This window comes from Lucilia sericata, unplaced genomic scaffold (genome assembly GCF_015586225.1).
Source record: "Lucilia sericata isolate MDLA Ls3-8-SP2 unplaced genomic scaffold, ASM1558622v1 Contig000238F_arrow, whole genome shotgun sequence".
Taxonomy (NCBI): Eukaryota; Metazoa; Arthropoda; class Insecta; order Diptera; family Calliphoridae; genus Lucilia; species Lucilia sericata.
The window spans coordinates 209,409-221,689 of record NW_023994265.1 but is presented as its reverse complement, the minus strand read 5'-3'; the positions used below and the strand labels follow the sequence as shown (position 1 = coordinate 221,689).

Here is a 12,281-nt window from a genome sequence, read left to right as displayed (position 1 = left end):
TCATAAAGTTTATACACTGAAAATAATCCATGCTCAACTTTACGAAAAAAAATTTCGTAACTTCTTTTTTCGTAATATTTACAAAAATTTTGTGTATAATACGAAATATTATTTAATGAAACCCTTTTTTTATTTTTACGAAAGTACGTAATATTTTTTTCTTATGTTTTAGCGAAATTAAGCATAATGATATTAATTATATTATAATTAAATAAAACTACAATATTTTTATAAAATTTAAGAAAAAGTATAATATAATTCACGAACTATTTTCATAAACAAATTAAAAATTCGTGTGGAGAATAATTTTTAGCTAAAATTAGAAAAATTATTTTAAAATGAATAAAAATATTTGCATAAATAAATATTACGTAAATTTTACCATATTTATTCAAAATTCACTTTTTCAATTTATGTAAATTCATTTTTCCAAGATTATTTTGCATTATACTAAAATATTTCGTACAATTTCGTATATATTACGAAAGAATTTCGTGGTGCGAAACAACGAAAGATTCGTGTTTCGTATATCAGTATAACTATTTTAAAATATTTTTTGAAACATTTTGTAAAAACTTATTTGAGAAATAATTGTTATTTAACGACCGCAATTTCTTTCAGATAATGTGTGTATTAAGTTATGAATCCGCGGATAAGGCATCAAATCGAAGGAAATCTAAATTTTCAAAAAATATTGACTCCTGTTTATCGTTTATTTGTGAAATGTTTCTATAGTTATTTTGTTAAATGTTGATCGATAGCGACACCTAAGTGCTATCGACCATTTCCTGTCCCCTTTACTCTGAGTAATCACAATTAATAGTATCTATAGAACCCTAACCGAGAAAGGACTTAGACCTGTCCGCTATGCATACGATGTCGCAATACTTCTAAGGGCACAGATTTCAAATTACTAGTGTAGAAGTCTGAGTAAAAACGGAATGCGTAAATTGGATTAGAATAGATGTGTCTGTTGAAAACACGACAGAGTCCGAACGGCATGAGCTAGAGGGTTGAAATTTTCCAGAAATATTCTCTATAGATAAGGTTTGTTTGGTATTGAAAATTGGCCATTTTGGTCAACGGATAGCCCCCATACAATTTTATGTGGATCGGTACATAATTGACCCTACCCCTCATATAAGATCCCCATCAGAAAATTACTTTAACGCTCATTACTGGCTTAAAAATACGAGTATAGCGATGAAATTTGACATAAGCAAATCTCTTATAAACCAAAATCAAAGTAATTTACTTTCAGGCCAAAACCTCTCTACCAAATTTAATGTGGATCGATCCATAATTGACCCTACCCCCCATATAAGGTCCCCTTCAGAAAATTAGTTTAACGCTCATTACTGGCTTAAAAATACGAGTACAGCGATGAAATTTGACATAAGCAAATCTCTTATAAACCAAAATCAAAGTAATTTACTTTCAGGCCAAAATCTCTCCACCGAATTATATGTGGATCGGTCCATAATTGACCCTACCCCCCATAAAGGTCCCTTCAGAAAATTACTCTAGCGTTCATTACTGGCTTAAAAGTACGAGTATTGAGATGAAATTCGACATAAGTAGGTTTCTTATGAGCCAAAACCTCTCTACTGACTTTTATGGGAATCGGCGTATGATTGATCCCCATATAAGCTCCCCTTCAGAAAATGACATTAAAGTTTATTATTTATGGCTTGACTGTAGCTATATTTCACTTTTAGAAAATTTTTTAATTCGACGTCATATTCTATGCGTGACTTCTGATATCTTGGATCCTTCCCCAAAATCTAAAATTGTGGCTATACTGGAATAAAGTACATTGAATTATATGAACTATAAGCATTTAAAATGCTCACTTTTATGCATAAACACCTATTTTATAGATATTTAAAAATGTTCCAGTATTTATCAACCGTTATCACAACAAACAATTAAATTGCCAGGAAAAGCAGTCGGAAAAACTTTTTTATTGAACTATTAAAACAGAAATCCTGTTTATTTTTTCAGTTATAAACCATTTCAGATCATACTCCTTTCAAAATAAAAGAAAGTTAACTACATATATCCTACAGCAATATAGTGGTTTAGCTATGTCCGTCCTACTGTCAGTCCATGTAAACCTTGTTATCAAACCACAAATCGCAATTTGTCCAGATAATTTGATGAAAATAGGCTCAAATATCTCATTTTACCAAAAGACGAAGTTGTTTCAAGATGGAGTAAATCGGAGCTCTTAATTGTGGCTTGCCGTTATTTCCCTCTTAAACATTACCATTATGATGAAATTCTGCATATCTAACTCCTATATGAACACAAATCCATACACTAAATTTTGATAGGATCGCAAGGTACAGGCCGCAATTTTTTTGGGTACAGGGACGAAGTCTATTGAAAATGGTTGAAATCGGTAAATTATTTCACCTAGCCCCCATACAACCGTACCTCCCGATTTGGGCTTTTTATACCATAATTATGTCAAATATACTATTATCTCTCTAAAAATTAACACAAATAAGTTTTATATAAGTATAAATGACAGTGCAGATTTTCGTAATGATCGGCCCTTATTTGACCCTAACCCCCATACAAACCGCCCTTCTAAAAATGTCTTAGACGTCTAAAATTGACTTGTAACCATTTGTATCGCAATGAAACAAAACAAAACTAACTGTTATTTAAAAATATATCCTTTTCCCAAATTTAATGAGGATCGGCCCATGTTTGACCTATACTCCTATATAAATCCTCATTTAGAAAATTTTGATTTTTATCAATAACTTGCTTAAATACTTAATTAAGGTAAAATTCAATATAAAAGTATCTTTATGAAAAATAAAAATTTTAAAAATATACTTATGGTGTAGGGTATTATATGGTTGGCCATACCCGACTATACTTTCCTACTTGTTTTTTATTAGTTTTTATTTCAAGAACTTTAAAAATATATAACTATTTAAGAAAAGTTAATATACCATTAAATAAATTTATTACATTTTATAAAAATTAGTATAAACATTTTTGAAAATTGTTAAAAAAAAACCGAGAAATATGCAAGTAATTGTATGGTAAAAATGTGAAATATTTTTATAAACTCCTTAATTTTTCATCGATTTTTATAACATAAAATGTTTAGTTTTTATGTACCTACGTGATTTTGTTATTAATGAATAAAATTAAATGCTGAACAAAATTATCTTTTTGTGTTAATATAGGGGGCAGAATGAAATTTTTGTATTGTAAATTAATTTGAAAAAATAGTTTTCGACCATATCCCTAGCAAATTAATTGTTTGTAGTTAGAACTATACAGGTAGTTTTAAATACCTGTAAAATAGCTGTTTATGCATAAAAGTGACCATTTTAGAAGCAAATAGCTCATATAATTAAATGTACTTTATTACAGTATAGCCACAATTTTAGATTTTGGAGAAGAATCCGAGATATCAGAAGTCGCACATAGAATATGACGTCGAATTAAAAAATTGTCAAAGAGTGAAATATAGTTACAATCAAGCCATAAATATTGATATATTATATGTTACGATCGGACTTAAAATGTCGACTTTATATATAAAAAACAGAAAGGGCGGTATTTCTAGGCGTGGCAAAAATATATTTTTTATATTTTTTGAAATGTTATTAACATATCTTTAATCGTAGGGGGTGACTGACTCAACCTTTTTTTTTGACCCACCCTAGTGTACACTTATGAAAATTGATATATTATGAATTGATATAAGAGATATGATATTCGGCATAGCCGAATATAACACTCTTACTTGTTTTTTTTTTTTAATTAAATTATATAAAACTAATTTATGACAAATAAAATTAATCCAATTACAAATCATTTTTTAATATTAGTGTGTTATTAATTTATATATTTTCTTTAAAAAATGTAAAATTCCCTAAATTTTTGTTTCGTTTGGTTTGTTTACAATTTCAAATATTTTTTGTTGTGAACATACATATGTTGATATATTTTTATGGAGAAAAATTATGCAGTAAAATAAAACAATTCTCTATCTCTAACTGTTACAAAAACGTTACAACATTTACTCTGCTATTCAAAGGTACCTTTACAGACCATTCATTAAATGGTTAAAACTAAACTTTAAAAACTTTCATTACAGTGATATCTTAATCAAAATTTAATAACTTTAAAGCATTTTAAATAAACGCACTATTCAAACTATCTTTGAAGTCCTTAAATAGCGATTCTATAGAATATTTGTCTATGGTCATGATTACACCTATAAAATTATGGTAAAATTAAAAAAAGGTACAAAAAGAAGTACAAATACTAAAAATAAGTACATTTGCGTACTTCTTTAGGAGTTATGCAGTTAAAGTACAATTAATAAAAAAAGTACGCGTACTGCTGACAACAGTACGTTGGCAAGCCTAACTTGATATGATTTTAAAATTTCATTAATTACAAAATGTTACCTCAATTTATTAATTGTAGTTGTTACTATTATTATTTAAATTAAAGTTGTTTTTATTTATGTATTAACTAAATTTGTGGCAATTAATTATAAAAAAATCTGATATATTTTTTTTATGCAAATTAAATATTTTTTCCCTTATGCCGGATTTTTGCACATAAAGCAAAGTTCAGTGTTAAATTTAAAACAAAGCGTTCAGAATATATTCAATTCATTCCCCTAATAAACAAATTAATTAATTTGTTTGTTTTACTGGTTTCAGCACTGGTATACAATTTTTATAATAATTATAATTGCAATTACGAATACAATTAAATTGAATGGGGGAAAATGAAATTGAAAGAAAAAAATTTAAAACCACTCATGTTTATGTTTATTTATGAATAGTGTTTGTTGCAACAAATGTTTATGTTGGTGACACCAAATAAATGTTTGCGATGTTTAACCACGAATGTTGCTGTTTTCATTTTTTTCCTACCATTATCCTTCCTTTACATCTGTGCTTTCCTTGTTTGTTTATTTGTTATTTTTTATCATTAAAACCATTATTATTTATATGTTTTATTTTTCATTATTAGTAGTATGTATTTTAGTTTGTCATTCATTGTCCTCCGTTTGTTTTTCCGTCTGTGTATGTGACTTTGTGTGGCACTTACTCTGATAACAGGTTGTTCCCTTTGTGCATTATTCTCAGCCAGTCATGCAACAATAATGTCCTTCTATATGTACCAATGTATTGTACCCCACATGCTACAAACTGCAAGCAAAATATTCTGTCCACATACCCCAACATATAAACGTTATTTGTAGGAATTTGTCACGTTAAAGGACAATAGAGCTTCGTGGTAATAGTTACAAACTATATACACATGTTGTATTAATAGGACTATGTATGTCTGTACAATGTATATACACATAAATGTAAAAAATATATGTATATATGTACATACCTATGTATATGCTATACATACATATATTTTTGTGATTGTAATATTGAATTTAGTCACAAAACCTACACATCGTGGTTTAATGTATTTACCTTAACACTTGTATGCTCCTGTCTGTGTTTGTATGCTAAACAGAAGTAAATGAAAAGGATATTAAGTAAAAGTAGGTTTTAAAATTAAGGAACAACATATTGAATAATACAATGATAACATTAAATAAACACTTTCCAAATTTATTATATAATACACAGAATACAAACGGTATAATTTTTCGAGATTTAAAGTTTATAAAGTAAGCATAAGTAAGCCAGGTACTCCACCATGCCAGGTACTCCACCATGTATCAAAGTAAATGTTGGGTTATAACTCCAAATTTTGTTTAACACGGTACAGTTAGCCGGCGCTGCACATTAAATCAATGCGCTACTGAAACACTGAAACTCTCGAATGCACAGAGTTAGCAATGATAATAGCAATGACGCAGACGTACGGTAGTCCAAAATCTCAATCTAGCCACTAACAAGTAAGAGTGTTATATTCGGCTATGCCTAATCTTATGTACCAACAATCAAATCGTATGCGGTAAAAGGAATGCTCCTCTGTAAACATCAGGGAGATCAGGCTTATGTCAATTATGTACATGGTCTTCGAATTAACAAAATACTAATTTTTAAAAACAAATTTTTTGTCCATTTTTTTCTAATTATAGGAGGTAGGGCCAATTATGGCTGTTCTAGTCATAAGCGTAAAAGTAATTATCTGAAGGGCGAGTACAACGATGAACTTGTACTTTTCTCATAGTGGCTTTATATATGTGGGGTAGGTTCAATTGAGGACCGTTCCTAATAATATTTTGTAATGCGATTTTCATTAATACAAAACTTGTTTATGTCAAAATTCATGGTTTTTTTAGTAATTAGCTTTAAAGTAAATTTCTCAAAGACACCTTATATGGGGGTAGGATCAATTATAGACCAATCCTTAAAAATTTGGTAGAAAGATATTGGCTTATATAAAATATATTTGTGTTAAGTTTCATTATTATATTCGTATTTTTAAGCCAGCAATTAGAGTGGTTTTCTGTAGGAGATCTTATGTGGGGGTTTGAAGGGGACTTTAAGTGGGGGTAGGTTCAATTATGAAGCAATTCTCAAAAAAATTGATAGAGACATTTTAGCTTGTGTGAAACCTATTTTTTGTCAAATTTCATCGCTGTACTCATATTTTTAAGGGGACCTTAATAGGGGGTAGGGTGAGTTACCGACCCCTTCCGCATTAAGGGAGATTAAGTTTCTATAAAAGTAGATTATGTCGAATTTCTCCGCTATACTTATGTGGGGGGTAGTGGCCTCCGGTAGTTTCTTAATTATGTCGAGTTTCACCGCTGTATTCGAATTTTTAAGTCAGTAATGAGCATTAAAGTCATTACCTGAAGGGGACCTTTTATGTTGGCGGGGGTGTTGAGGGTAAATTATGGACCGATCCACATACAATTTGGTAGAGAGATTTTGGCTTATATAAAACTTACTTCCGTCGAATTTTATCGCTGTACTCTTATTTTTAATCAATGAGCGTTGAAGTCGTTTTCTGATGGGGACCTTGTATGGGGAGTAGGGTCAATTATGAACCGATTCCCACAAAATTTGGTAGAGAGATTTTGGCTTATATAAAACTTATTTATGTCGAATTTCATCGCTATATTAGTATTTGTAAACCGGTAATGAGTATTAATATCATTTTCTGAAGGGGACCTTATATGGGGGTAAGGTAAATTATGGACCGATCCGGACACATATAGCAATTATTTATGTCGAATTTCATCTCTATACTCGTATTTTTAAAATGGTTATGACTTGTATGGGGGCTATGCGAAATTGTGGACCGATATTGCCCATTTGCAATACCAAACAAACCTTACCTATAAGGAATATTTGTGAGAAATTTTAACTCTCTTTCCGTTCGAACCCTATTGTGCTTTCAACAGACAAACGGACGGATAGACGGACATGGCTAGATCGTCTTAGAATTTAATAAGGACCCAGAATATATATACTTTTGTGGGTCTACGACCAATATTTCGATGTGTTACAAACGGAGTGACGAAATCAATATACCCCCATCTTTTTTGATGGTATTTTTTTTTAAATTTTGAAAGTAATTTTTTATAAGGTAATATCTTGACAAGTGCCCATGAAACACTCATTTGAATAAAACACTGTATGTCCAAAATGTCTAATTTGACCCTATTCCGGCAGTTCGTGACCGATAGGGCCTATCGAAAAGTGCAAATTTCATCCAAATCGGAAGACATCAATTATAAAATTTTGGTCACTTGACTCGAAATTGCCCATATATGTATTGCCAGTAAATTGTTAACAAATATGCCACGCCCATTTAACAGATTTTGCCCAAGATTTACGTGTTTATACATAGGTCCTAATTTTTACACAAAATTTTGATATCATGGAAAACACAAGGACAATAATAGACTTTATGAATAATAGTTTTTTAACCTCGTCAACCCTTTTTGGGTCTACTCTAATGCACACACGCATTAAGTAGTTTTAATTTAAGGACGTTACCAATTGAATTTAATTACTGTTCAATGGTGATTTTAAATGAGCTTTAAATTACAAATTACAATTAATTTTCCAATAAAAAACATTTGTTAATGTTCAAAATTTAACAGGCAAGTAACGCCTCCATAATGGATATACATTTATATATTCACATTTGGAGACACCCACCACTAAAACCAAAAGTATTAAAAGGATTCATTTGAACTATTTACCATCATTAGGTAGTGTATAGTAGAATCGAAGACATTATTCGAAGCACAAAATGTTGCCTAAATTTTTAACAAAAAGTTATCCACTAAATAAACATTTATTTTTAATACCACGTTTTGCCTTGAGTCTCATTGGATATTATCCGGAATCAGAGAGGACAACTAAGGTGCAATTGTGGTCTTTCTTTAATATAGCAATTTTGGGTTATGGTTGTTATGCTGAATTTTATTATGGCATTCACTACTTGAGCATCGATATACCCTCGGCATTAGATGCGCTTTGCCCAGTGGCCTCAAGTATAATGTCGTTTATAAAAATATTTTTCATTTGGTGGTATCGAGAGGAATATAAATTTCTTATAGAAAAAGTTCGTTATTTGACGGACCAACAAAACTCCAGCGGTAAAGTGCAAATGAAAAAGAAATATTTCACATCAGCAACACGCTTAAATGCTTTGGTATTATTTTTTGGGTTTTGTACCAGTACTTCATACACTTTACGACCCATTGTCACTAATACGTTTTTGTACCTCAAAGGTCAACCCATTATTTACGAGACACCATTTAAAATGATGCAAGTTAAAATCACTAATAAATTTATCAAAAAAAGAAAATTCATATAATGTTTTTAATTTTCTTTCAAAAAGGTTTCCAGAATCTCTTCTTTCAATGCCAATTTACCCGATAACTTATATATTAGTCCATTGGCATGGATATATAACAGTTTTAGCATTTGTCGGTGCTGATGGTTTCTTTTTGGGATTCTGCTTTTATTTTTCCACACTTCTGAAGGCCATACAACAAGACCTCCAAAGTATATTGACTGATATTGGAAATAAAAACAATAGCCGATATGAGTCCGAGGATAAGGTTTGCTTGGCGCTGGAAGATATTATAGAACGTCATAATGAAGTTGCCGAGCTTACTGACAAATTTTCCTTGATTATGGTAGAAATAACTTTGTGTCATTTTATTACCTCAAGTATAATTATAGCTACCAGTGTTGTGGATCTTTTGCTAGTGAGTAGAATATATTGTTGTAAAATAAATTCCTAATATTGCATTCGATATTTAGTTTTCCGGCTACGGCGTTATAGTCTATATAGTTTATACTTGTGCCGTTTTGACAGAAATTTTTCTCTACTGTTTGGGCGGAAATACTGTTATGGAAAGTGTAAGTTAAATATTATGCAGTTATGGATGTAATAGTCTGAAAAAGTAAAAATTTTAATCTCTTACTAATAAAGAGCGAAGATTTGGCCACAAAAGCCTATAGCAGTGAATGGTATACACACAGTGTTAAAATCCAAAAAATGATTTTGCTAATTATGGTACGTTCCCAACGAGCAATTATTATAAAGGTACCATTTTTTGCTCCATCATTACCAGCACTGACTGCGGTAATTATCTATTCATATATGAAAAGTTAATGCGTACAAAATATTTATAAAAATGTATTTACTTTTTCAGATTTTACGTTTTACTGGTTCTGTTATTGCTTTAGCTAAGTCGGTGATTTAAAGAATTTGTAATTTGCAAGTTTGGATTAATCAAATTTTGTATTAATATAAAATTATGATATCAACATAGACATATTTTATTTAAGGACACATTAATAAATTTTCTTAAATAATTCATTAAATACATATCGCTGATTTACTACAAGACTGACATAATCCAAAAAAGTCGTTTCGAGAAAAATGACTTTAAACGTTTAATGACATTTTACTATTTTTTAAATAACAAATCAAAGGATTTGAAAAATTAAAACATGTTTTTCGTCTAAATTGAAGTTTAATCTAATATTCGCAAAAAAATTATTAAATTGTTGAATTTGCAACAAAAAATCGATTTCACACTGAAATTAATAGACATATTTGTAATTAGATAAAACTATATAATAGACTCTAGTATGACGCATGTTTTGTAGCCCTCAGTTTAAAAAACCAGAATTTAGAATTATGCAAGTCTTGTAATAAATTAGCGATATAATATTGTTACGAAATTTAATTTACAATTTAAATTTGATGATTTAACGGTTAGCGTTTCCTGTGTTTGACTAAGGAAACTATATTATTAACGACACAATTCATTTGAATTTTTAGAGGTAGAATAGACTTTGGTTGTTTGATGACGATAGGAAATGATAGGAAATATTTCAACCTGAAACACTTAATTTAAATATTCGAAAGACGATGCACAGTTTGTTAGTCAAAAAAGGAAATAAATCTGTAATTTCTAAACGGTAAATACAATTTGAATTTAAGTTTTGAAGTTAGAACTAATGGACCCATCGGACCAGAGGTTCATAGGACTAAAAACTTTTTAAATTCTATAAGAATTTATTTAAACTTTATTCACATTTAAGGTTAGGTTGATAGGAGGATGTATAATTACATCCATTTCGAAGAAATACAACACCTAGGCCACTATCGGGCTTGTTGTGCGCTTTTTTTCTTGGAGGATGTATAATTACATCCATTTCGAAGAAATACAACACCTAGGCCACTATCGGGCCTGTTGTGCGCTCTTTTTCTTGGAAGACAAATTTTTTGTTGGTAAAAAACACATTGTGTTAACTGAATACAGTTTCGTGGACGTAATTTCTAATAATTTTCCATTCAGTGTGCGTGAGGAATGATAAACCCAGAATAGTATCACTCCCAAGATATTTGGATCTGACTTCGACGAATGCCTGACAGTGGCATAGGAAGTGCTCCAGAGTTTCGCTGGCCTCTCCCCATGCTCTACATTCGTCCTTACGGGTTCTTGCAGAACTCCGACTTCCGCACGAAAAGGTATGTAACTTTTCTAAGCCTTTGTGTTTGGGCAGCAAATTTATAGAAAGCTTTGACTCTACTACATCAAGACCAGTATTGAATAATAAGCTGTGTACTTTATTAAAGATATAAATAAGTTTAAATTAACTGCTTTTATAAAAATATAACTTTATTCATGTTAAATATTCTAAATGAAAACATATGATATAACATATAACAGAAATATAGTAACCAATTACTTAATGTATATATTGCTGAATATCACATAAACGTAATTACGCGGAATGGAATAAATTAGTTAACATAAAAAATAAAAATAGTTCATCAGTTATTATCTACAATTGTCCTTTAATGTAAATGTCTAAAATTAACTACATTTGAATTCAACATCAGAATAATTTACATAGTATATAGACCACGTACTCTATTAAATTACAATTAAAAAATAAATAAACTAATGTGTTATTAAAAATAATCGTTTATTTCATTTTAATTACCGTTTATTACAACTTAACATTATATTGCATGATTGAGCATTTGAAGTTTTAACATTAATAAACAGTAAAACAGAAATTTTGTCAGACAAACGAGACAATTTTAATGCAAAACGCCCACTTTAGTAATAAATAAATATTTAATTTGTCAATGTGGTTAAATTTCTTTTCCTACTTTGTTCATATAAAATAAAATATTTTTATTTAATTTATAATTTATCAATATGTATGTAAGTTCGGATGTATGTCCTATAATCTATACACAACTTTTTGAAAGCAGAAAGCTGTAAAGTAGTTTTTCTGCGGAAAAAGTATGGAACATTACATTTTTTTTTTAATTTCAGAATGTGAACGCACCAAACCTCCGTTATTATATGAATATGAGAATATAACTTAATTTAATACTAAATTATTTTGTTATAGTTCCAAATGATTACAAACAACAGCACAAACGCATCCCATCCCTATAGTGATGTTGGTTACAAAAATGCCTTTAACGAGCAACATTGTTCATAAATGAATACAAACATATTACTGTTAAAAACTATGTTATCTTTGTTTAAACTATAGAAAACATATTATTTTATTTAAAAAGCAAGTGAATATTTTATTCAAGTGTATTGAGCCAGATTTCTCATTTTTACAAGGATTTCACTCATTTCCTTCGCAAAAAAAGAAAGAAAAACAACTTTCATTTTAAGCATAAAGTTTTCAGTTTCTGCAGAAAGAAAAAAATAATAAAACGCAAATAGTTGTAGTTTTATTCAAATGACTGCATTTGTCAGTGTTTACATCGAAAAACGGCTTAAACTCAACAATACGAATACA

General features: G+C 29.7%; 1 protein-coding gene across 1 annotated transcript; it reads left to right on the top strand.

Annotated features, from left to right (window-relative positions):
• The first annotated feature begins 8,232 nt into the window (after positions 1 to 8,232).
• LOC119602534 (odorant receptor 24a) lies at positions 8,233 to 9,700 on the top strand. The gene is made up of 5 exons (XM_037954113.1): positions 8,233 to 8,753; positions 8,827 to 9,199; positions 9,255 to 9,353; positions 9,427 to 9,579; positions 9,650 to 9,700. The coding sequence occupies exons 1-5, from the start codon at positions 8,233 to 8,235 to the stop codon at positions 9,698 to 9,700; spliced, it is 1,197 nt and encodes a 398-aa protein (XP_037810041.1).
• Positions 9,701 to 12,281: the final 2,581 nt, after the last annotated feature.